The sequence below is a fragment of the Pan troglodytes genome, chromosome 14 (genome assembly GCF_028858775.2).
Source record: "Pan troglodytes isolate AG18354 chromosome 14, NHGRI_mPanTro3-v2.0_pri, whole genome shotgun sequence".
Lineage (NCBI taxonomy): Eukaryota > Metazoa > Chordata > Mammalia > Primates > Hominidae > Pan > Pan troglodytes.
In genome coordinates this window covers 45,064,569-45,091,802 of record NC_072412.2, presented here as the reverse complement: position 1 = coordinate 45,091,802, position 27,234 = coordinate 45,064,569, and the positions used below count along the sequence as shown (strand labels likewise).

Here is a 27,234-nt window from a genome sequence, read left to right as displayed (position 1 = left end):
AGTTCTCCCTGGGAGCTCAGGGCCCATGGCTGGTGGGCAGCATCCCGGTCCTCTTGGAGGCTGTCCCGTTGGGCTTCCAGCTCAGTGTCTGTGGGGCATGACACCTCCCTTCCAAAGCTGGGCCACCCAGAGTCAAGCCCGCAAACCGACCTACTGTGGGCCAGAAGAGGGGTGCTGACCGTCTTGTGCAGGTACCTAAACTTAGGCCTTCTGGAGGTGATGCAGGAGGAACTCCTGAGTTCACAATCCTGACTCTACCACTTGCTGCTGTGTGGCTTTGGACTCACTGCTAAACCTCTCTGGGCCTCAGATCCCTCATCTATATAATCATAGCTCTATTTCACAGGGTTATTTAAGGATCAAATAAATTAATATTGGTAATTAGAACAGGGCGTGCCTAACACATAGTAAGTGCTTTATAAGTGTGTATTTAAAGACAAGTAAATATGAACTGTCCTTTAATTGTTAAAGGGGCCTTTTCATGTTCTTTTGTTCCCTTCAGCAGGTGTGAGAGCCCACAAGATAGACTAGAAAGGCAGAAAGAGGAAGACTGATTCTCTCCCACCACCTCCCAAACCACAAAGCTCCCTGATTTATTTGAATATACTCACAAACAAATCTCAAGCCCATTTTTCAAAAAAGCCAACCTTTGGTATTATTGTGATAGTGACTATTTCCCAGCCTCTCCAAAAATGAAACTTAAAGTATTTCTCAATAGCATGTAGAGAACTAGTCTTCAGATTATCAACTACTAATCAGTCAAGGTTACAGCAGCTGTAATCCAGTAAATGGAAGCTGGACACAGTAGATTCTTTTCTCTCCTTTCACTACACCAGCATCAGGACCTATGAACTAAGTGTTCCCTCCTCACATCTAGTAATGGTAATAATAACAACAACAATAGCAATAATAGCAGCTAACATCTGTATAGCATTTATTCTGTGCCAAGCACTTTATTATATTAACTCATTTAGTCCTCAGAACAACTGGAGGAGGCAGGCGGTTATTATTACCCCATTTTACAGATGAGGAAACTGAGGTCCCCAAAAAGCTAAACCTCAAGTCCAAAGTCACATGGCTGGCAGCTGTAGAGGCAGTAGCTGAACCCAGGTAGTGTGACTCCAGAGACCAGCACTTAGCATTATGCTAAACCTTATATATCATCTACCCCATCTGTGAGCTTGGACCCAGTCTGGCTCAGAAACTTAACACTCTCCACAGGCTGGAGGGATCTGCGGGGCTTGGGACCAAGTCTCACTGCTCCTCAGGCTCTGGACTTGTATATGACAGCTCTCTGAATATCACGTTTCTGCCTTAGAGCACGCTTTGGGAGACGCCTGATTCTTTCCCTGTTCTTCAGCCTCTGTATTGATAACACGCTTAGTTTTCCCACTTTCTTGCCTTGTTCTTGCAGTTCTTAGCCTTTTATTTATTAATTAGACCTACATCTACTATGCACCCACTATACCAGCCAGTCATTTATACCAGGCCTGGGGATACAGAGCCCTTGGGGAACTCACCATCTGATAGGGACACGGATATGCAAGTGAATGCGTAGAGTGGAGAGTCTGAGCTTTGTGCTTAAAATCAGTGAGAACGAGTGAGGCAGATAGAGGGGGTCAAGGATTAGCAGGAAAGGCTTCACAGAGGAGAAGGCAGGGACTAGGCCTTGAAAAGTCCTGCCAGGTTATTTTATTGTAAAGACACATGCATGCATATGTTCATTGCATCACTGTTTACAATAGCAAAGACATGGAATCAATCTAAATGCCCATCAGTGATAGACTGGGTAAAGAAACTGTAGTGCATATACGCCATGGAATACTATGCAGCTGTAAAAAGGAACAAGATCATGTCCTTTGCAGGGACACAGATGGAGTTGGAAGCCATTATATTATAAAGGAACAAGATCGTGTCCTTTGCAGGGACATAGATGGAGTTGGAAGCCCTTATTCTCAGCAAACTAACGCAGGAACAGAAAACCAAATACAGCACGTTTTCACTTATAAGTGGGAGCTGATTATTGAGGAGAACACATGGACACATGGCAGGGGAGAACAACAACACTGGGCACCTGTGAGGGGATGGGGAGAGGGAGAGCATCAGGAAGAACAGCTAATGGATGCTGAGTTTACTACCTGGGTGATGGGATGATCTGTGCAGTAAACCAACATGGGACACGTTTACCTATGAAACAAACCTTCACATCCTGCACGTGTACCCCAAACTTAAAAGTTGAAATAAAGAAATCCTGCCTCAGTCAGTAACCTTGTGGGCCATGACCCTGCTTCCTGTTGCTGGACGTTCCTGGATGTCCCCAGTTGCCTGTAATATTTGCCAGTGGTCACTTTGCAGACATCACATCTTGCCTGCTTGGACATACCCATGTGACCTCAGAGAGTAAAAGAGAATTGCATTTGTCATCTTTATTTTATAATTGGTTAGTGGTAAATGTGTAGACATCTGCCGCCCTAGTGCCAGCCCCATGCCTCCCAGTGAAGCTTCACGTCTGTCTGGATTTGTGTCCCCTAGGGACACCATAACAGTGGCCTTCGTCTTCTCAGCTTCACATGGAGAAAACATCTTCCCAGCTCTCCCTTTTCTACTCCCAAATCTTTTGGGGAGATCTAGGGGGCAAAGGAGGAAACCAATCTTATTAATTCTACACTCCAGTAACAAAATAAGACTCAGAGGATTTAAGAGACTCATCTGGTGACTTTGGATTTGTTCATAGAGTCATTACTCATTTTGAAGATTTGTCCCTTCTCTACACGTCAAGGCTCACTTCCTTTCCTAATTTCAAACTCTTTCTCATTCCCAGAGATTCTTCTCTAACTTACTCATCAAATAATATGAGGAGCTTTTTGGGGACTTCCTTATTTAAATTTGAAAAAGAATGAAAAAAAGGAAGGAAGGGAGGAAGGAAGGAGAGAGAAAGAGAGGGAAAGAAAAAGAAAGAAAGAAAAGAAATACAGAGAGAAAGGAAGAAAGAGAAAGACAAGAAGAAAGGAAGGAAGGAAGGAAGGAGGGAGGGAGGGACAGACGGAGGGAGGGAGGAAGGGAAGAAGGAATGCATGCAGGCCAAAAGAAATCAATGTTTATGAAAGAACTACTGTGTGCCAGGCTCTGGTCTAGGTGCTTTTGCTTATATTTAGCATATTAATTCTTCTTTAGTCTCACATTGTATGTATTATTACAGGCAAGGTAAACGAAGCTCAAGGTGATTAAGTAACTTGCCAAGGATCTCATAGATATGAATATTAGAACTAAATTTGAAGCCACATCCTAGTCCAAAGTCCGTGATGTTTCCAACATGTTGAGAAGTGTTTAAAATACCTCTGTGGACTTTTCTTTTCTACTAAATTTCTGTCACCCATGATAAATGGGTTAAGCTCATAAAATTAACCTGTTTTCATTCTCTATTTTATGTCTATTGTATTCACCACATCACCCCCCATTTGGTGTAAATTGCCTCAAACTTATTTGAAAAGAGGCAGCCTGTAAATCAGTTCAATTGTAAAGACTCATCTCTGCACACCAAGGTCACCTTGGAGGGAGGTAAAGGGCAAGTGTCATCTTCTCATCTGACAGATGAAGTAGCCAAGGTTAAGTGACTTGCTCAAGACCACACAAGGAAGCAAGCCAGAACTGCAAATGAAAGCTTAGCCTCTTGATTCTGCATAAACCTCCTTGGCCAAGTCTTTTCAAGGAGTGGGTGGTAAGTGCCTGGGAGCTCGCCTTTCTGTTTCTAATTTCTCTCCGATTCTTGGAGAGCAGCGCGTTTCTGGCACTTGCTTCAGTAAGCACACTGAGAAGGGTCCAACTGGCATTTATTTAATTACCATAAACAGATGTAGCACTTTGGCTTCAATGAGGCAGCTTCTGGATGTGCTCATCAGCCCTCCTGCTTACAGGGAGTCTCGCACAGGGCACGGGGGTGGCAGAGAACAGTCAGGTTCCTGCAGTGCCAGCGCCCGCCCCAAGTGCCCCCAGGCCACCACGCTGGGGGGCACTGTGACAAGCAGACATCATGGAGGACAGGGAATGGTGATGACGACATATCCCTCATGTCTGAGGCCTTTCCTTAGGTTTCCTTTTCATTCCTTCCATTCCAGTCTCTCCGGCGAGCCTTCCGCACCCCTTGGTGACTTTTCCCAGATGTCAGTGCTGTTTAATGAGGTGACTCTGGGGCCTCCTTTGGTGATTTTCCCTCCTTGGCTCCTGCTTGAGTGTTTTTCTCCCGCTTTCTAGGGTCAATGTGGACACAGTCCCTCCTTTCTCTGGCTTTCGACCTGGATACATGGCTTGTAGGCATCATCCCGCTTTCCTTCTAGAAGCCCACCTCTCACCCTGATGCCTCCTTCACTCGGTTCTTCTCACAGCAGTGTTTGAAAAAGAAAATGTTGGAAGGGCATAAGGGGAAGCGTTTACCAGAAACCAAGGTAGAAGCTGAGTTAAATTAGGTAGGAAATGGTCATTAAAATTTCGTTCCTCTTTGATTTTAGGAAAAATAAATAAATTTAGTTATAGAGTATGGCCGCTAATGAGAAAGGAAATTTCAAAGGCCTGTGGATCTCTTAGAGAACAGGTGTTACATGCTAAAAGCCATGTTCTCTTAAAGGCCGTTTTTGCTTTGTATAAAAAGACTTCTTTCTCCTCTTCTTTTTTTTTTTAATTTTTTTATTTTTTAGAGAAAAAGCAGCCTGTTTCATAGTATCTGGATGCTTAGAGAGCATTTGCATTTCCAATGTGGCCAACCAGCTTCCACTGTTAGATAATGACAAGACAATCATATGGCCCAGATTTGGAGATCAGTCCCAGTTTCAGACATTTTTGTCCACCAGTTAAACCAGGTAACCCATTTCTTAAAAAAACATGGTCATAGAGCACAAACTTCCTTTCCTTCAGGATAATTTTGAATTGAGCATTTACATAAAGTTGTGTCAAAGATTTTCCAGAAATACTGTATACAAACCATAATTTTTAGGCCGGGTGCGGTGGCTCACGCCTGTAATCCCAGCACTTTGGGAGGCCAAGGTGGGTGGATCACAAGGTCAGGAGATCAAGACCATCCTGGCTAACACGGTGAAACCCCATCTCTACTAAAAATACAAAAAATTAGCCGGGCGTGGTGGTACCCGCCTGTAATCCCAGCTACTCGGGAGGCTGAGGCAGGAGAATCGGTTGAACCTGGGAGGCGGAGCTTGCAGTGAGCCGAGATCACACCACTGCACTCCAGCCTGGGCAACAGAGTGAGACTCTGTCTCAAAAAACAAACAAACAAACAAAAATCATTAACTTTTACCAAGCCTGAATTTGGAGGGCTTAGCTCTTTGTAGAAGCTTCCAGACAACCAATTCTATGATCAGGAAGGAGAGCTAGCTCAACATCAAGGTTAAAAGCAAGAGCTGGGCCTGGTGCCATGGCTGATGCCTGAAATCCCAGCACTTCGGGAGGCTGAGGTGGGTGGATCCCCTGAGGTAAGGAGTTCGAGACCAGCCTGGCCAACATGGTGAAACCCCATCTCTGCTAAAAATACAAAAATTAGCTCTGCGTGGTGGTGTGCACCTCTAATCCCAGCTACTTGGGAGGCTGAGGTGTGAGAATCACTTGAACCCAGGAGGCAGAGGTTGCAGTGAGTTGAGATCGCACCACTCCCCTCCAGCCTGGGTGACAGAGGGAAACTCTGGCCAAAAAAAACCCACGAAAAACCACAAGCTAAACTCTGCTGCTCATGGAATGGGTTCTGGACAGGTTACTTCATCTCTCTGTGCCTCAGCTTCCTCATGTGTAAACTGGAAATAGACTAATGAATTATCCTGAGGATTTTTTAAAAGGCAATTCAGGTAAATCACTTAGCACAGTGCTTGGCACTTAGTAAGTGCTCAATAAATGTTAGGTAGTTAAAAAATATACACATAGTCTTAATTTGGGTTCCCCAAAAACAGAGCCTGAGATAATGATTTGGATGCAGTAGTAAATTTGGGAGGTTATTCCAGCAAGCAGGAAGAAGGGAAGAAGTCACTGCTGGAGGCCACAGGAACTCGATCCCACCAGGCAGCATAGAGAAGCACAGAGGATGCTACCAGGATTGCCCACCCCGAGCCAGAGCATCTTTGTGTGCATTTATACACACAGAATGAATAAGACAGGGTCCCAGCTCAGCGTTTTAAAGTGAAATATACTCATTATTAATCCTAAGGCCAAGCATGTCGGCTCAGTTGTTTGTTGTGAAAAGTAACTGAGGGATGACATATCAAGACGTGCTTTAAAGCACAGAATTTTAATTTTTAAAAAAGGTTCTGCCACAAAGAGCTGGGTGACATTGAGTAAGCTTTTTAACCTTCTTCTGTTTTGATATTCTGTATAATGGAGAATGATAACAATATACTACTTCCCAGTGATGATTAAATGCATTAGCAGTTAACATAGTTCCTGGATGTAGCATTTTGTGGTTGTTATTATCATTATTGTTTTTATTGTGTGTGTAACTAATACGGTAGAAAACTCTTATCAGGGTTTCAGGATGTTTAGCTGCCTTGGCCTAGTATAAGTCATTATACATCCCTAAAGTACACAGAGGGAACCAGGCTTCCAAGTGGCCACTTGCCCCGGACTCCCTGTCACATCTTGGCAGAGCCGTAGCAGTTAGATCCGAGAGGCCATGAAGTCTGGTTATGAAGATGGCAGGTGGCTAGGCTTGCTGGCCAGTCTCTTGTAAAATCTGTGTTATTGATCTACATTTGGTTTCGTCTCTATGGGGCCTTCCTAATGCCAAGCTAACCCTGCCCTCCCTCTCCAAGGGGCTGCAGTGGCCCATCTCTTCTGCAGAGGATCCTGTCCTTTTTGTCTTGGGGAGCCAGGGCCTACCGTTTCCTTTCTCAGGCTACTCACTCCTTGCTGGAGTGCTGTGCCACAGCTGGAAACAGCCCTGCAATGAGCAGTGCCCTCCTTATCATAGATTCTTGATTAAAAATACATTAAAGGACCAAGAAATGATTACAAGATATAGCAACTTGCAAGTAAAACTGACATTTCCAGTTAGACCACAATTCTAAATAATCCACAAAGACCCTGTTCTTCTGGTAAAAACATTATGTTTGTTTCTGATCTGTTTTCTGATGGTGCCATAGTCAAGATGAATATGTAGCCTTTGGATCCATCCTGCTGTTTGAAGGTCTGGGATGATGGCTGCAAGGGTTTGGTGACTTCATTTGGAGCCTCATCCCTGTCCCTCACTATATATTTGTGCCAGCGCTAGAGACACAAGGAACATTTGCCTTTTTAATGCCCCGCTGTTGTCCAGCTGGTTTATACCTTGGCAAGGTCCTGAGAACAAGACCCCTCTGGGAAGAGGTCCAACACTGCCATGGGGACATATTAGAGAGGCAATGTCCTTAACCAAAGTGCCATCCCCAGCTCTGCTGGAGCCTCATCAGTGGGAATCTTGGGCAAGTCACTTCATCCCCTTGAGCCACATTTGTTAGACCGGGTCCTTAAACTAGGACATTATTCTGGCTCTCAGCTTAAACACTGTGTGCTTCAAAAGCATGGTCCTCAGCAGGTATGTCCTTTTACTGCTCTACCTTCCCCCTTCCCTCCAACATACAGTTGGAGTAAAAGTTTGGTCACCCAAACTTAGGCAAAGGAACTTGGGTCACATTTTGTGCATCAGGTAACATCTCTGCAGGACTCACCTACTAGTAATGATGATAACTACAATTGATGGAGTAATTATAATATGCCAGGTGCTGTGCTGAACACTTTATATAAATCATATGTATATTTTTTGAGACAGGGTCTTGCTCTGCTACCCAGGCTGGAGTGCAGTGGTGCAGTCATGGCTCACCACAGCCTGGACCTCCTGGGCTCAAGTGATCATCCCACCTCAGCCCCTCCACCCTGAATAGCTGACACTACAGGTGTGGGCCACCATGCTTTGCTAATATTTATATTTTTGGAGACACGAGGTCTCACTATGTTGCCCAGGCTGGTCTCGAACCCCTGGGCTCAAGAATCCTTCTGCCTCAGCCTCCCAAACTGCTGGGATTATAGGCGTGAACCACCGTGCCTGGCCTGTACATCGTATTATTTAATCTTTACAACAACCATTTTATAGAGGAGAGCATGCAGACTCTGGGAGGCCAAAGATATTATCCAAGGAATGCAACATTGGATTCAAACCCCGATCTGACTCCAAAACTCATACCTTAAGTCCTCAACTAAAACATTTCTCTTCTTTCCCAACACCACTTTCCCCACTTAACTCTTTCCTGAAGCTGGTTGGTTACAGACTGGGTGGGGAAGAAGGGTCTTGTTTATCTCTATTTGTTCTTCCACTGTGCTGGGGACCAGTATTCCATACCCACTGGGCTTCGCATCCTGTGATCTTCTATTCAGAGTCCACTCAGGGCCCACACAGGGGAGCATCTCAGAATTGCCATTATTTCTCTGTGTGTGTGTGTGTGTGTGTGTGTGTGTGTGTGTGTGTGTGTGTGTAGAAACTCAGGTTGGAGTGTAGGCAACTCAGGCCTAGGGCTTAGCTCATTCATGTTTAATTTTCTGATGACAGTGGGATCTAGGAGTTCTGTCTTGCCCTTCCTCGATTCCAGAGGCTGCAGCCTAGACTGAGCATCATCCCCCTTCTCATCCATGCCAGGCTCAGAGGAAAGCTGTGTCCTCAAGGTGCAACGAACTGCAGGGCAGAGAGAAGATGTACAACCTCACAGGGACATGCAGTTTCTGCCTCCATCTCTCTCTCTACCCTGCTGAATCTCGGAGTGGTGTCATCGAGCCTGCAGATATATACTCTTCAAATCAGATACCCCTCACAGAGCCACCTACCCACGTGCTTACTCAAGCCTCTGCTAATGAAAAGAAGTAATGCATAAGTCATGAGGGGCAAGTTTTCAGGATGAGCAGAGAAGGGGATTTATCTGCATGGCTCCTGGCTCTGTGAATGACAGGTCCCAGCTCGTTCAGCTCTTGTCCCACTGTAGGCATGAGTGTCTTCCTGAGACCCAGCCTGTCTTCCAGGCTCAGAGCCCAATGGGGTTCCGTGCTTTCTTTGAAGCTAAACATTAAGGACAAATCCGACTTTCACATGAGGCAAAAAATTGTTCTATTCACAATTCTCTTCAAGGCCAAAGATAACTCACAAAATACCAAGAAACAGCAAGCACTAAAGCTTGCAGAGAGGAAGGGAAGGCGGAGAAAGACAGCCAGGCGGGGAGTGTGGGGAGTCAAAGCCAGCTTTGAGTAGCTGTAGTCATCATAATGACCATGCTAACAATTGGTGCCGGTCATAATCCCAAAAGATGCAGTCCCAAACATCATAATCCTGAAAGTTGAATTCCCCAAAGATCAAAATTCCTAAAGTCAAAAACCCTGAAAATCTCATTCCCAAAAGATTAAAATCCCAAATGTTAAAATTCTGACAGTCAAAATCTGGAGAAAGGATTAGTACATTTAGGTTGTGCGCAGGATATCTGCACCATGTTAGTTGTATCATGTTAGGCAGAACTATTACCTTGTTATTGTCTTATGTGGAAATGAAGTATGATTTAAAGAGATGCGTATGGGTGCTAAGTTGTGGATTGTGAACTAAAATTTAGGTGTCGAGTTGACTGAATTTAAAAATACCTGGAAATCTGGTAAAGCATTATGTCGGATGTTTCTGTGAGGATGTTTCCAGAGGAGGTTAGTGTGTGAGTATGAGTGGGTTAGCTGAGGAAAAGCTGCCCTCAGTGTTGGTGGGCACCATCTCATTGGCCAATGGCTGGGAGAAACAAATACAGAAAGCAAATTGATCTCTCTCTGAGATCCGGGACAGACTTTTCTTCTGCTGCCTTGGACATCAGAACCCCAAGCTCACCAGCCTTTGGACTCCAGGACTTACACCAGCACCCACATTTAAATGAGAGTTAACCATTGGCTTCCCTGGTTCTAAGGCCTTCGGACTTTGAGCGAGATATGCTACTGGCATCCCAGGGTCTCTAGCTTGCAGATGGGCATGCCATGGGACTACTAAGCCGTCATAATCGTGTGAGCCAATTTTCCTAATAAATCCCCTCTCATATATCCATATACATACATATCTTATTGGTTCTAGCTCTCTGGAGAACGCTGACTAATACATATTTGGTACTGAGGAAGCCGAATATCATTCATTCTTATGCATTCCTTACAACACATTGGAAGAGATCTGTGAAACTGATCCCTCACAAAAATGCTGTGATAAGTTAAGTGTATGAAACTACTTATTGGTGAAAGATAAAAGTTTAAAAGCTAATTACACTGGTGCTGTGTTAGCAGAAAATTACTTAATTGCAATGGCCCAGCAACAACCAAACTTTCAAATGGACAGCATACACTTAGAAAATTTGTAGACCACAACCACTCTCCAAATACAAGTGCAGCGACTGTTTCGAAGATTATAGAAGTGAAAATGCAGGTGAAAGATACAAAAAATCTCTCCTGCCAAATTATTTAATCATGTACTACTTCTGCCCTTTCACACATAGTGCCAATATACTATGCTATATATTTAATCTTCGTATTGTCTCCAATAATAGATGTATACATTGTGTATACATTGTGTAGAGACTTTCAGAGAGTTCTCATTTGTTTTATGCATTTTTTTTTTTTTTTGCAAATTTGACTCCAGGAAAGTGCATTATCACAATGTTGACTTCGTGTGTATGCATTGTGCGTGTGTGTAAAAACGCTGAAACTTCCTCAGTAAATAAAGAGATGTCCTTTCTGTACATCTGCATTTGTGAAAGGTACAATTTCTTGAGATCTCGGCGGTTTGGGTGACTGCATATGCAATGGTGATTCGCTGGTTTTTGAGCTGTCCATCAAAAGATTTAAGTTGTCCATCACAGTGTTTCAGATGGCCACAGTTATAAAGCTGGGTGCACACAATTAGTAATCATAGTAATATGCGTTTATACATTTCCCTTTTGATCTATTTCTTTGTGAATATAGTTTGTCTGCTTATAACTTATCCCCATGCTACAGTTGTTAGTATATCTGAGTGTTTATGCTTGCAAAAATATGTATGTTACTATTGCCTCTTTTATTATGTTAAGTGGCCTGTAAAACACTCTGTTGTGTTTTGTATGTTTCTCTTAAAAATGTAAATAAAGGTCTTAAAATTTTTAAATTTTTTTTCCATAATTATATTTTTGGGACTTTCATCTTTCCCAATTTCAACATTCAGGATTGTGTCTTTCAAAATTATGGCCCAAACTCATAGAAGGGATGAGGGAGTAAGGAAGGATGATGACTTAGAAGCTCTAATTTGTGAAGAAAATATGGCTGTGGTAAAGGGGAGATGGTAGGGTGTGTGGTACAGCCCAGGGTGTCATGCTGCTGGCCCCAGGAGGAGAGATAGGGTACAGGAAGGGGACCCTTGCAAGTTTTCGCTCCCACACCATGTATCTGGAGGAAGGGACATTAACTTAGCATAATTTGAAGGCAACCTGGGGCAGTGTAGGAATATAGATGTTAGAAGACCTAACTTCTTTTTTTTTTTTTTTTTTTTTTGAGACGCAGTTTCGCTCTTGTTGCCCAGGCTGGAGTACAGTGGTGTGATCTCAGCTCACTGCAACGTCTGCCTCCCGGGTTCAAGCAATTCTTCTGCCTCAGCCTCCTGAGTAGCTGGGACTACAGGTGCCCGCCACCATGCCCAGCTAATTTTCGTAGTTTTAGTAGAGTGTGGGTTTTACCATGTTGGCCAGGCTGGTCTCAAACTCCTGACCTAAGGTGATCCACCTGCCTCGGCCTCACAAAGTGCTGGGATTACAGGCGTGAGCCACCGCACCTGACCTAGAAGACCTAACTTCTAGTCTCAATTTTGTCAGTAAGGTCTCCATTCTTTGGGTTGATTCCTTCCACAGGACATTTCTTGTCTAACCAGGTCACTGTTTCCCTTTGGAGGAAACAGAGCTAGTTGGGTGAAGATGACTTTGCTAAGGGTAAAATACCCCCACAGACAGTTAATTTTTTTTCTTGTTGTTAATTGCTAGGAAAATAATCCATCTTGCCCAGGGAAGCCATCCAAATAATTCAGAACTCTCTGCGGATTTCAAAGAAAGCTTTCCGTATCTATTTTCTAATTTTCCCAAATAGTCCCTGCAGGTTGAGGGATCACAGTGAAGAGAATTCCACTAAATTTGCTTCGGGGCTGCTGGATAAAGGCAGTACAGAGGTAATCGGCTCACCTCATCATAGCCGCCAGCTTCAGCCTCCCCAGCAACTCAATCACCGGCACAGGGCTAACCAAATTACTGCTCCAGGCTCTGGGCCTCCCCATTATGTGACTCAGGAGCCTCATTTGCAATCACCATTAACCAGAAAAGCCGCACGAATGCTCTGAGCCCACAGAGTGGAGTGTCATACAATATTCACAGAACCCATGGGCTGGAAGAGGCTGCAAAGCCTTTAGAATAACGCTCGCACAGTGACCACCACCAGCTTGGGGTCCCCTTCCTTACCCTTTATCCAGCCCCTCTGGCAAAGTGGCTCCAGACTGGACAGAGAAACAAGACAGTGAAATGCCCAGAGGACTGGGAATGGGACTGTCAGAGGTGACTGTGTGGAGAGGAACTGAGTAACCCACATACCAGCTATTAAACAGTCTTGTTGGAAGCCTTTAACTGCTGTAAAGTAGGTATTCACGCAGAACACTCCAAAGGCCACCTCTAAATCTCTAGACAATGCTCAGGTCTTTACCTCTCATTGAGCCACCTGCTGTGCTGTGTGAAACAGAGTTAGCAAACCCCGGGGCAGCACGGGATTTCCAAAGATTATCCCATAAATGGCAAAGGTGGGCACACATTTCACATCTCTCCTTTCCTGGTCCCTGCCTCCTCCTCTTCCTTACAGCTCCCACCCTCCCCACTGCCACTCAATACACATTTATCCACACAAGTTGGTCTTAGAATGGAAGGCACGTGGATGCATCAACAAATGGTACTGAAGTGCCCCAGCTTTAGATTTCATATCTGTCGGGCACTTAAAGCCACGATTGTCCCATATGCCCCTCCCACTCCATGTGTTCGTGTGTGTGTGTGTGTGTGTGCACGTGTGTGTTTCTGTTGCACCTCAAGGTTAATGGGGTTGTCTGGGGTGGTGCAGGCACAGGGTGGAGGTATCAGAGAGGGCCTCATGGAAGTTTGCCAGAAAGCATTTTGCTATTCTTCTTTCAGAAACTTGTTTATCAAACGCTGTGGTTAAGAGGAGGAAGTCACTCAGCCAGCCTCAGCCTAGCTACTGCCTGCTTGGGAAGTGCTGATGACTGACCCCAGACAGACCCCTAGCACTACAGAGCCTTCTCTGGAAAAACCTGGGCACAGGGACTGACCGCTCCTCCCCTCAAAGGGCACCTCTGCAGATGGGGCAAAAGAAGGCAGGGCTGCCCAGGGCAGGGCGCTGTAGAAGCAGCTGGCGCCAATGGGAGTGGAGCCCGGAGAGAAAGGCTTTCTTGGTTTAGAAACAAGCAAAGGACAGGAGGGAGAGAGGAGTGCTGAATCAGGACCAGGAGCAGGCGCCCTCATGAGCGCCAGCCTGAAGTCTGCTCGTCACATTTCAATAACCTCTGTGAATGAGGAAGCAGAGGGCAGCTGGCCAAGAGAGCTGGCTCCTTGACGGTCACTTTTCATGGGGTGGAAAGAAGTGGGGGCACCATTTGGAACCCTAATCTGTGCAAGTGGTCCTCAGAGACAGAGACAGGCAGAGACTGAGGGAAATGGTCTTGTTTGCACTCCACTGCCTGGCACTCACTGAAAGCTGAGGTCTGTTATGTTCAAGGCTGGCTACTCTAAATGTCCCTTTTAATTAGGGTGAGCTTCAGGGGTGTAATGGCTTTAACCAGAGGATCTGATGTCCCCAGGAAGGCTCTGCCTTCCATTTAGAAGGAAAGGCATCAGCTTGCTCGAAGGAATCCCAGGTTACTGAGTAATCACCACAATAAGATTGAGAATGAAGGTGACCTATAGAAGCATGGTAAATACACAATTTTCTTTGCTTGGTAAGTGAATTTTGATTATAACTCAGCACTTGCCTCAGTTTCTAAAATGCTGTTGGTTCGAATTCTCAGGAAAGCCCAGGAAAGGATAAAACACATAAATGCTTCCACAAGGAAAAACACAAGCTTCCCAGCCCTCTTTGTAGCTACACGCAACCCAGAAAATTGAAAGCAAGGTTGCAGTCTCTCTGTCCTTGGTCACCATTTCATATACTGGCCTGTCATACAAAATGTGGGGAAGCACGGCAGATCAATAGCTATTCTGGGTTAATACTGCCACAGGTTTTATTTTTTTCCTTTAACAAAAGAAGGACTTTCCTCCTCATTACATAGATCACAGCTTATTACGTCCAAAGCGTATTTCCGTGGTCTGTTTATGGAAATCAGCGTTTAGAAGGAGAATTTTTTTGAGGTTACATGTGCTTTTTATACAAGCAATGGGGCAGTGACACTCCTATGGAGTTAGTCCTTTTAAAGCTCTGCAAATGGCTATTAGCCCTTAGGTTTGAGAAGGGAGTGAAACTTACCTGATGGGCCACCTGGACCCTCCAGGTCTCTCCCTACCTGGCGCCCTCTCCAAATCCTGTGTGCCTAATCCTGAGGGGGCGTTAGCAGCACTCAACTTGCTTTGTTTATCTGGGGTGATGTTCCTCTGAGCAAAATCCGTAAGTGTTTTTTTTGTGTGGGAAATGAAAAGCCAAATAAGAGTGTAAGTGAAAAAGTGAGCTATGTCCTCTCAAAGCGTACGTCATCCATTTTTATGTTGCTGATTATACAATTTCTAAATTGCCTGAAGGTGTTAAGTGACAACTTTTGAATTTGCTATTGGAACTCTACAAATTATATATACAATAACATACATTATTTTTAGAGGAGAGTTATGAAACACCTCTGATACCTCTTTTCAGTCTCAAAAGCTGAGGCGGAGAAAGCGCAGATGTTCATCAGCCCATTTAAAAGGTGAGGAAGGGAAGTCTCAAAGAGGTGGAGGAGGAGTTCAAGTTCACACAGCTGGCCAGAGATGACTCAAGGCCTCCAACCCTGACTCTGAACTCCTGGGTCAGGGCAGCAAGACGACTTGTCAAAATCCAGGCAGACATCATTGAGAAATATACACAAGTGGTTTCCCCTCACTCCACACAGAGACCTTAACACCTCTCTATTCTCCATCATCAGCTGCAGTCAATGAACCATATAAATGCAAACTTCAGAAATGCTAAAGTCTCATAAGCAATTTTTAAAGGTATTAAAATACAAAACAGAAGTAAACAAAATTTCTTGCCCCAGGGAACTAACTAATCCAAAGTGAAAAAATAATGGAAGTTTGAATGCAGTCTCAAAAGTGGCCATAAAATGGAATTCAGAATTTTATTTTAATGTGTATACTACATACTTGCTTTGCCAAGGATGACTGGTAGTAAATTCTCATTTATAAAACTAAGCTATAAAATAAAAAAAGAAATAGTGGAATGAGAGGCAAGAGCGCGCAAGCAAGAGCAGGTGTGAACGGTTGCATGCGATGGCATTCGTCACAGCTGGGGTATCAGAGAGAGTCAGATCCTAGGTCAGATGCACCATAGGGGTCCCAGGATAGTCCATCGCCCCTCCCCCAGGACTGGCCTTGGCATGTAACCCCAGCAGCTCCAGGCAGCTGTCTTTCGGCGGAACTTCTAGGAGTGGGGGCACCCATCAGCGCTAACCTGCGGGGCTCCAGCTGAGGACAGTCTGGCCGTGGGAGTTTATAAAGTAATGGACAACAGGCAATGCTCTTCCTGCCCAACAGCAGTGGTCAGAGGGACAGATCTATCCTCACAGAGACTGTCAGGCACTGTCGCTACAGACACGGCCCCTCCCCCGGCACTCAGTCCTGCCTGCCTTACACAGGAGGACAGGAAAGGAACTTCCAATGAGTCCATCTTTTATGTTAGGAGAGAGGCAAGGTGCTGAGTTTCCCATCCGGGGAGTTCAGCTGCACCCTCTCCCCAGCCCCCACCTCCCTGACTTCCTCTCCTCCCTACTACCCCTAACCAGTGGCCCATCATTCCTTTCCCAGTCAGTCTTGGCTGTGATGTTAAGCGGCTCTGCTGGACCCCATATTTTGTCTGGTCTCTAAAAGGGCACTGACCTGAGGGTACAAATGCAGAGGCCCCGGGGCAGCTAGGCAGCCGCGAGCAACCCAGCACCCAGCTGCCTAGGGTGCTCCAGGCAGCGGCGGCAGCAGCTCGGAGCTGGTGTCATTATTACACAAGCCAGGCAAATCCTGCTCCAGTACACAGAGCGCATCTAACCAGCAGGAAGGAAATAAGCCAAAATCCTCCCGACACCACACACACACACACACACACACACACACACACACACACACACACACACGAGTCTGAGGACAAGGACAAACACTTTGCAGAAAGAACCCTCCCCCCACCCCACCAACGTCCAAGTCCCTGTTTCAGGATTCCTCACCCCCCAGTAGCTTCTAAAATCCTCGTGTTTGACCACCTCTCCCAACACATGGGACAGAGAGAATTTGGCTAACTTCAAATCCTGTCTCCTGAGCACTTGCCCACAAATAGTAGGGGGAGTGATGGGGACGCCCCCCTGTTCCCTCCACCACCCTCACTTCTGCCCCCCACGCCACTCTCAGGTTGACAGCGTCGGGGAAAGACATCAGACCATCAATCCAGTTTTTCCTGCCAGCTGGGGAAACAACACTCGGTCACTAACAGCACCCAGTCACCTAGACAGCGAGAGTGAGCCGAGGCAAACACGCCGGGTTCCAGACACCGTCCCAGCCCCCGCGACCCGGGTTTGCAAAGGGCTGCACACGTTCGCCGGAGGGTCGCTGCCGCCTCCGAGAAAGGACTTGAACCTGAGCCCGCTGAAGGTAAAATGACACAGAGACTCACCTTTAGGTTGTGTGTGGGGTTGACGACACAGACAAGTTGCCCGGCAGCGGAGAAAACCCGTTTAGCCTTGTAGTGCTGAAACCGGAGATGAATGAGATCTAATACAGCCCCAAAGCACTGGGTAAAGAAAAGCATCACAACTTTTGGGGGGTTGTTGGTCCGGGAAGGCAGCGGAGGAAGCTGCGAGTCCTTGGGCCCTGGAAGGAGCGCAGCCTCTGAGACACTCCGCTCCAGCCCGGCTTAGCGCGCCTTCATATTCATCATCAAAATAAGACGGTTAGAATCTTGCAGCAGTGAGGCGGCCAATCAAAAGGACAGAAATGTTATCCTTGAGGTGCAGAGACAGCCAATAACAAATGCCTTCCCTACCGAAACTCCCTGATGAATTGAGCCTGGCGGAGAATGTATTATTGAACATTACCATAGATCAGCACATTGCGTTTATCTTGTGATTACAGCCAACCATACCTAATGCTGGGGAGATAGGCTGACAAAATTGATTGTTTAATGTGTCTCCATTTATTAATTGACTTAATTTAACACGAGAGCCTTTCTTAATGCCCTGGCAAGAACGTAAAGCGTTTAAGCCGCCAAATAGTACAACACCCCGCTCCAAAGTAGGCAGATGGATAACGCAGATCGTGGCTCGACTCACCAGAGCTGCTTGGGAGAAAATAAAATATTACTAGACTCTGATTCCAGATAAGGACTTGGCAGCAGCAAAAATGTGTATCTTTCAATCTTGCGTTCTGATTTTCTGCAATTTGGATTACAGCCCCTTGATAAATCTTACTCTCCACTCTTTATCAAAGAAAAGAATCCCTGACAAATGCATTTGGAGTTGAGGGGTGGAGGGAAGCACATACATATATATTACTATATATATATATATATTCTTTTTTTCAAAATACTGTGATTACTGAAGTCTGAAAGTATTAAAGGATAAAAATGCAGAGTATGCTTCAAAAAATAATGAAATCCCTGATGCATGAATGCACACACACAGAAAAACCTACACTGAGAGGAAAGAGGCTTGTAAATCAGCAAAATAATTATAGATGCAGAGAACCTTTGCTTGTCATTCATTTGCATATTGGTGGGCAGCAAATTGCTAATTAACCACTAGATTGTTGGAGACATTAAAATAGAGATTAAGGATGCACATACCACATCATTTACTTGCTTCTGCAAATGCTAGCAGCACATTTCTGTGCTGGCACAGGCAGAGGGCATTCCAGTCCTCAGACTGCAAACCTGTCCTTGCTCCCCAGAACAGGGCTGGTGGGTGGGCGGGAGGCCGCTGGTTCTTGAAGAAAGATTCCTAAACAGTACTTGAAGGGTTTTGGGTTTTTCGGGACTAGCTCTGATGGTTTAATCTTTGCAGCTGAAGCAGGGGAGTTCAGTGTATTGTGTTTTCCCTCTTCCCTGGTTTCTCTCTTGAGAAGTCAGGCCAGATCCAGTGCTGCCTGGAGCAGGATCAGCCCCCACTGTGAATTGTACCCTGTGAGTGTGAGCCCCCTCCCGCATGGCTCTTGTTCTGCTCTGGCTACAATGCTTGGGTTGTAATGTATGCAAAACATATGCACACGTGGAACACCTAGGTCTGTGACCTGGTCAGGCAGTTAAACTAACAACAGAATAACATACGGGATAAAAATAATGCACAAGTTTATTGATGCCAGGACAGAGCCCAGGCTGTTCATTTTAACTTGCATTTAAAACCAAACCAATGTTTTAAGAGACAAGCTGAACACCAATTAAACATGGAAACTTTGCACTTTTAAAATAACGACACTGGCACCAAACTAGAAGATGACAACATTTGAACTGATTAGAACCTCATCAATGTGATATTTTTATAGGACATGAGTCCCTGGAGCCACTTGTTACATGGCATATAATAAAGGTTGCTGGCCCACAAAACCAGAATCTGCTTTCTAAAGTTTGAATTGTCCAGAAAATAAGCTTACAGCAGTTCATTGGGAAAACATTTAATGTCCTTTCATTGGCTTACTTGTTTTAAAAACTAAAAGTGTGCAGATACTCTTATAGATTCCTTAAAGATATATTCGTAATTTAGAAAGGTTCAAATTATTTTTACATCTTTGGCTCTAGTGGAACGATTGTGTTGATTTTTTGTTCTGTTTTGTTTCATTTTTCTTTACTTTTTAAAGATGTATTGTTTCCGTCATCCTGCTAGAAGTAAGTTCCATGAGAATGGGGATTTCTGCTGGGTTTTTTTTTTTTTTGAAAAGGTATTTTTAAAATAAAATGATTGTACACAAAATGAGGATGCCATCAAATAGGTCAAAGATCTATAACTTTGTGTTGATAATCTCATGCTTGTGCTTAAGATATAAAAATCAATGCTCCTTTAATTTTATCTTGATTTTTAAGAAATTAAAGACCTAATGTTTTTAGAGTAGTTTTAGGTTCACAGCAAAATTGAGAGAAAAGTACAGAAATATCTCATTTTGCCCCTACCCCCACACCTGCACCACCTCCCCTATTATCAACACCCCCCACTATAGGGGTGCATTTGTTACAATTAATGAACCCACATTGACACATCACCATCATCCAGAGTTCATAGTTTATACTAGGGTTCACTCTTGGTGTTGTACATTCTACGGGTTTGAACAAATGTCAAATGACCCAAATCCATTGTTAGAGTAACATACAGAGTATTTTTACTGCTCTAAATATCCTCTGTGCTCTGCTTATTCATCTCATCCCACCAACCTCCCCCAGCTCTTGGCAACCACTGATTTTTATGCTGTCTATGCCATAGTTTTGCCTTTTTCAAAATGTCACGTAATTGGAGCCATATATTATGTAGTCTTTTTGAATTGGCTTCTTTCACTTAGTAACATGCATTTAATATCCATGTCTATTCATGACTTGATAGCTCATATGTTTTTAACACTGAATAGTATCCCATTGGGTGACCACAGTTTATTTATCTGTTCATCTATGGAAGGATATCTTGGTTACTTTCAAGTTAATTTTTGTGAATTGTGTAAGATCTGTGTCTAGATTCCTTTTTAAAATCTGCATACAGATGGTCCAGTTTCAGCACCATTTGTTGAAAAATTGTTAGATTTACAACTATGTCTTCTTGGGTGCTAATGTAAATAGTATTGTGTTTTTAATTTCAAATTCTACTTGGTCATTGTTTACTTACAGGAAATCAATTGACTTTTTTGTGTTAACCTTGTATTCTACACCTTTGCTATGATCATTTATTAGTTTGAAGTATTTTTGTTGATTCTTCTGAATTTTCTACATAATCATGTCATCTGTAAACAAAGGTAGTTTTATTTCTTTTTTCTCAATCTGTATATCTTTTATTTCCTTTTCTTGTCTTATTGCATTAGCTAGAACTTCCAGTGCAATATTGAAAAGAAATGGTGAGAGAGGACATCCTTGCCTTGTTCCTGATCTTAGTGGGAAAGCTTCTATTTTCTCACCATTAAATATGATGTTGGCTGTAGGTTTATTGTAGTTATTATTTATCAAGTTGAAGAAATTCCCTTCTACTCCTACTTTACTGAGAGTTTTTATTATGAATGGGTGTTGGATTTTGTCAAATGCTTTTTCTACATCTTTTAATATGATCAGGTGATTTTATTTCCTTAGCCTGTTGATGTAATTAATTACATTAATTGACTTTTAAATGTTGAACCAGCCTTGTGTACCTGGAGCAAACCCATTAGTATATAGCTTTTTTCCTTTACTATAACCTCAGCCAGTTATCTCAACCTCACCAAGGCTCAATTCCCACAACTATGACATGGGAATAATAGACAATTATTTCTATTATAATAGAAATAAACTTTTTCTAAGTGCAATATACTTAGAAGGGTAAATGTTCCTGATATTACCCAGAGACCAGGACTGGGAAGGTGAAGCCTGAAGGGCTGCAGAGTGCCGATCCATATCAGCCATGAGACTAGCAGCACACACCTGCTACTACAGATTCTTTCCCTGGCTTCAGACTTGAGACCTAGCTCTAACTCTATACCCAAAAACTGGCTTCTGTCACTCTATTTTACAATATGAAGTATATCAATCTGTTCCTAGAGACAATCTTAAAAATAATCATTCGATGGGCAATGTTTGGAACTTACCCTAATAATAAATGTTGATGATTAATGTCCCAAAATAGGGTGACACAAACCAGCCTTGAGGTGGAGATTTGGAGCTATGTTCACTTCTTATTACCTAGTTGGCTCCTTTGCAAGAGACAAACCAATCCCCTCATGTTACCCATGAAGCCTAGAACATCCCCTTCTTTTTTATGGCAACCAAATTTACATATTATCTGTACTAGAAAGTGTCTGGGATTAAAAATCAGACAAATCTGGATTCAAACCCTGAATTGTTAGTTACTGTTATTTTGGGCAAATTACTTAACCTCATTTATGCTTAGTTTTGTTGTCTGTAAAATAAGCTATTAGTTTCATTAAAGCATAGTTTAAAAGATTAAATAAGTAACTAGAGATAAAATGACCAGCCAAATGCCTAGTTTTTGTGATAAATGTAGCAATGAGAAGCTATCATCATCATCATCATCATTACCTTCTTCTTATCAAAAACATATTTGTGTAAATAACACAAAGTACCAGTGAGGTTGTGGAACACCAAAACTCTCATATATCGTTAGAAGCCACTTTGGAAAACCATTAGGTATCATCTACTAACACTAAACATGTATATATTCTATGACCCAGAAATTCTACTCCCCATACACAAACAACAGAGATGTGAGCATGTCCTCACCAAAAGATATGCACTAGGATTTTCATAGCAACATATTCATAAGAGCTAAAAACTGGAAATAACCTGAATGTCTATCAGCAATAACATGAATACATTACATTATTTTTCCTCTGTTAAATACTACATAGAAATGAAAAAGAATGAACTATTGTTACATGCAACAATGCAATAACACAAATGGATCTCACAGATATAAGTTTCAGGTAGAAAAGCCAGATGCAAAAGAATATGTATGTGTGATTCCATTTATGGGAAGTTCAAGGACAAAGTGATCTATAGTGTGAGAAATCAGGAGACTGGTAACCTAGGCAAGGAGGGATAGCTGAAGGGCAGGTGAAGTGGGCTTGTAGAAAGCTGGCACAATTCTGTCTTGATCTGTGTTCTAGTTTCATTAATGTTATGGATTGAATTGTTTCTCCCCAAAAATTCTTGCTGAAGCCCTAACCCCCAGCACCTCAGAATGTGACTTCATATGAAAATAAAGTCTTTACAGAGATCATCAAATTGAGATGAGGTCATTAGGGTGGGACAAAATCCAATATGACTGGTGTCTTTATAAAAAGGAAAAATGTGGGCAGAGGCATATAAGGGCATATAAGAGAGCACGGCCTGTGAACATGAAGGCACAGATTGGGGCAACACATCCACAAGCCAAAGAAGGCCAGCGATGACCAGCAAACGACTATCAGGTGGGAGAGAGGCATGAAAAGGACCCTTGCAACCCTCAGAAGAAACTAACCTTCCTGACAGCTTGATCTTGGACTTCTGGCCTCCAGAACAGTGAAACAATAAATTTCTGTTACCCAAGCCCCACAGTTTGTGGCACTTTGTTATGGAAGCCTTAGCAAACTGATACAATGAGTATGTCCATTTCATGGAAATTCATCAGGCTGTGAACGTATGATCAGTGCACTTTTCTGTACATAAGATCTACGCCCTCAATAACACTAAAATAACCTGTGAATGAGCAAATAATTGAATTTTGAAATAGTGAAGTACTTCATAAAGATTTTTAAAAATCTATTGAAGTAATCACAAAGGGAAATACTTGATTACATAAAATATTAAACTCTGTATGTCAAAATAATGTCTAACAAACAAAATGGAAAAGTAAACAAAATATTGAGGATATAGCTGCAGCTAGTATGAGAAACGACTTACATTTCTAATGAAGAACTCTTGTACATGCATTTTAAAGAACTAAAATCATATAGAAAAAATAGACAAAGAATATAAACAGAGTACACAGAAGAAGTAATAAAAAGATGAGTAAGTAGGGAGTGATGAGGTCAACAAGATGGTAAAATAGGGGGTCCCCACCCTCCATCCCCCACCAACTGAACCACCGTCCACAGAAAAAAATAGCTTTAGGAGAGCTCCAGAATCCAGCTGTACACATTAAATATGTACAGATTTTTGTATCTCAATCATACCTTAGTAAAGTGGTCTTAAAAATAAAAATTAATATGAAAATAAAAAAGTTCACCCGAACAAGAAATCAAAGAAATGAAAATTAAAACAAAATAACATTCTTTTACCTTTTAAATCAGCACTTTATATTTTTACTATTATTAAATATTATGTAACAACATATTTGAATAATAAAAGTATTAAAATGATATAATTATTTAAAATATTGTATTATATATAATATATATGTAACATATATTGTATTATATATCCAAGGGCGGGTCTATAGCGGTTATCTTATGATCATGCTACCATTGTATTAAGTGTATGTTGGAGGAGCATATATATATATGTCCAGTGCTGATGAATCTGCTACGAGGCTGACATTCTCTTCTGCTAGTGGCAAGAATAATAAAAACAAACATTTAAATACTTGCCATATGTCAAGAACTATACTAAATACTTGGCCTATGTATTCAGGTACATATGTAGTCAAATATCTTATTTTTTTCTTTACCGCAAAGCCATAAGTAATGTTTGTCTCATTTCCAGACGAGGAAGCTATGGCTCAGAAAAATTAAATAACTTGCCCAGGGTCACACAACTAGTAATTTGTAAAGGTAGGATTTGAGCCCAGACCTCTCTGATGAGAGATACTGAGATTTATTACCTCTGAGAATATAAGCTTACTGCACCTTTTCCTTGAAAACAATTTGACAGTATACACCAACAGCCTAAAATGGTTCCTAATTTTTTTTTTTTTTTTGAGACAGTCTCACTCTGGTACCCAGGCTGGAGTGCAGTGGTGTGATCTTGGTTCACCACAGCCTCTGCCTCCTGGGTTCAAGTGATTCTCCTGCCTCAGCCTCCTGAGTAGCTGAGACTATAGGTGTGTGCCACTACGGCCGGCTAAGTTTCGGCCGTAAGGATTTCACCATGTTGGTCAGGCTGGTCTAAAACTCCTGACCTCAAGTGATCCGCCCACCTCAGCCTCCCAAAGTGCTGGGATTACAGACTTGAGCCACTGTGCCTGGCTGGTTCATAAACTTTGACCTACTAACTAAATTTCTAGAAATCTGTTCTCATGATATAATCAGAAATTTCAACAAAGATTTAAGTACAAGGATGTTCACTGTTGTATCATGTATACTACTGGGGAAAAAAAAAAAACAGAAAGAGACTATATGTCCACAATAGAAGTGGACTTAAAGTATTTAAGGTGTATCTATCCATAATACAGAAAAAATTATAGCTATAAAAATGTTTCTGTAAAAAATGTAGAAAGATATATGCATAACACTATTCACTGAAACACTATTTATAATGATAAAAGACTAGGAACCTCCAGAATATCCCTCCATAGGGGACTGGTTGAATAACTATATACAACTCCACAATGATGACCATTAGCCGTAGAGAAACAGTTATCTCCAAATACTACTATGGAATTAATTCAGGTTACACTGGTAGATAAAGAAAGAAATATGAAGAACAGCATGCATAATGTGCAAATGTTTATCTTCGAATGAGGAATACATGTTTATTTGAATAGCTACTTATGTTTTTTAAAAAGAAGAATAAATAAAAAGCTGAAAACAAAGTTAATATACAGGAGGGAAAGGAAGAGGGCAGAGGATGCAGAAATGAAGCCAGACTTCTCTGAATATACCTTGTTCTATAGTTTGACATTGAAACCTTGAAATTATTTTATAAAATTACAAAACAAGAAATTCTTCAAAATTGCTTTAGACAAAAGCTTGTCAAAAGCAAAATAAATCAACTATTTTTCAAGTTGGTGGCATATGCACATAGAGAGAACAATTTTAATTGAATTTAGACATAGTAATTTGACTAGAAGTCCTTAGTAAGATACCATCAAAGGACAAAAACAAATGTGAACATTTTAACTACTTTTAGTAATTTTATTGTTGGTAGTAGTGTTTGGGTAGTTTAAAAATATATCTTCACCTTCAAAAGGTAAAACCAAATTCCCCTTCCCTTGAAACTGGGCCAGAAATAGGGACTTCCTTCTAATAAAAAGTCTGAAAATGATGTTTGACTTCTGAGCCTAGATTGTCAAAGGAATTGCGGTCTCCCTGTTGTTCTCCTGGATGGCTTGCTCTGGGACCAGCCCTCGTGCCATGAGGACATTCCATTAACCCTTTGGAGAGGCCTGTTTGGAAAGGAACTAATATCTCCCTACCAACAGCCAGTACCAACTTGCCAGCCATGTAATGAGACACCTTGGAAACAGACCCCAAAGTCTTGGTCAAGCCTTAAATAACTGTAGTCCTGGCCAAATCTTTTAGTGCAACTTTATGAGAGCTGCCCAGCTGAGCTGCTCTCAAATTTCTAACGTACAGAAACTGTGACAGAATAAATGTTTAGTGCTTTAAACCACTAAGTTTTAGGGTAACTTTTCTCCAAGCATAATTTGTCAAGCATCAATAGATAACTAATACAGAGTTTGCACCCGGAATAGAGTTTCCATCACTAAACCCTAAGATTTAGTAGTGGCTTTGGAATTGGGTAGTGGATAGGAGTTGGGAATATTAACGAAAACATAAAGGATCTTGAAAAGGCTTTTAGTGGAAGCCCAAGGTTGAGAAGAGTTTATTTTGGAGAGGTTTGTGTGTTTGTTTAATCTGAGTAAGCTACAATAAGAATCACAGGAAATCTGCAGCCTTGCAGGGACATGGAAACTATAATTCTCAGCATACTAACACAGGAACAAAAAACCAAACACCATGTGTTCTCACTCATAAGTGGGAGTCGAGCAATGAGAACACATGGACACAGGGAGAGGAACATCACACACCAGGGCCTGTCGAGCGGTGGGGGGCAAGGGGAGGGAGAGCATTAGGACAAATACCTAATATATGTGTGGCTTAAAATCTAGATGACGGGTTGATAGGTGCAGCAAACCACCATGGCACATGTATACCTGTGTAACAAACCTGCACATTCTGCACATGTATCCCAGAACTTAAAGTAAAATTAAAAAAAAAATTTTAAAGGAAAATAAAGACCTCAAAAAAAAATAATCACAGGAGATCCATGAAGCTTTTAAGAGAAGTAAATGGGCAGAAATATCAGGAACTTGGACTGAAAGCTTGCAGAATCCATATAAAATCGAAAGAGGCCTTTGGACCCTCAAGCTTCTACCAGCAAGAAGCAAGATCAAGATCAGAAAACTATTCAGCAGAGAACATAGGCTACCTTTCATGGAAAAGAATGAATGACCTAATGGGTAGAACCAAGGGCTCAGGTATGGGAGCTGGGAGCTATTGGAAACTCATTGTCAGGTCTTGTGTTCTAATCAAGGAACTTCCAACATTTGCCCTGATGGATTTCAGAATTGCTATGGGTCAGGGACTCCTGCAGCCTCTGCCTCCTGGGTTCAAGTGATTCTCCTGCCACCTGTGTCTCCTGGTTTCTCCTGTTTTGAAAGGGGTAGGTCTATAGCAGTTATCCTGTGTTTGTCCTACCATTGTATTAAGTGTATGTTGGAGAGCAGGTGGCAGGCAACTTTCCTCTTTAGATCACAGGTCCTCAGATTGTGAGAAACTGTACTCAAGGAGCTGAACTCAAGGAACCCCAGCTAAGGAGTCTCTGTCACTCCTGGATCTGACTTAGGTAACAAGATCCTGGACTGTGAGCTGATGCTGTAAAGGAATAAGACTTTTGGGATCTTTGGAAGTGGTGTGTGTATATTGCATGTGGGAGAAATGTAAGAAAGTTGCAGCCAGAGGGTAGGAAGAAATAGATCTGCAAATTCTTTAACATTCCCCTTTCAACAGGAAGAGATGAATTCCTTCCCTTTGAAAGTAAGCCAGAAATAATGACTCACTTATAACAACAGAATGTGATAGACCCAAAAATGTGTATTTCTGAAGCTAGACAATCAAAGGCATTGCCATTTACATCTTGCTCCCTAGAATCACTCACTCTGGAGGAAGCCAGACATCATGCTATAAGGACCCTTTTGCAGCTGTGTAAGAGACCATGTGAAGGGCAGCCGAGGTCTTCTGTCAATGCCAGCATCAACTCAGCATCAACTCGCCAGCCATGTGAGTATGCCCTGGTGGGAGCAGATCTCCCAGCACC

The 27,234-nt window shown here is 42.6% G+C and overlaps 1 protein-coding gene and 1 long non-coding RNA gene across 2 annotated transcripts in view; one reads left to right on the top strand and one right to left on the bottom strand.

Moving 5' to 3' along the window:
- SIAH3 (siah E3 ubiquitin protein ligase family member 3) overlaps positions 1 to 17,332 on the bottom strand; it is a 78,928-nt gene extending 61,596 nt beyond the window's left edge. The window contains exon 1 of the mRNA XM_522672.9: positions 16,936 to 17,332. Within this exon, the coding sequence (XP_522672.3) occupies positions 16,936 to 17,070 (135 nt within the window). The 5' untranslated portion in view covers positions 17,071 to 17,332. The remainder of the gene's footprint in view (positions 1 to 16,935) is intronic.
- The window catches only part of LOC129136823 (uncharacterized), a 52,341-nt gene continuing 39,415 nt past the window's right edge, over positions 14,309 to 27,234 (top strand). The window contains exons 1-2 of the long non-coding RNA XR_008538799.2: positions 14,309 to 16,913; positions 27,066 to 27,197. This is a non-coding gene — a long non-coding RNA (uncharacterized LOC129136823). The remainder of the gene's footprint in view (positions 16,914 to 27,065; positions 27,198 to 27,234) is intronic.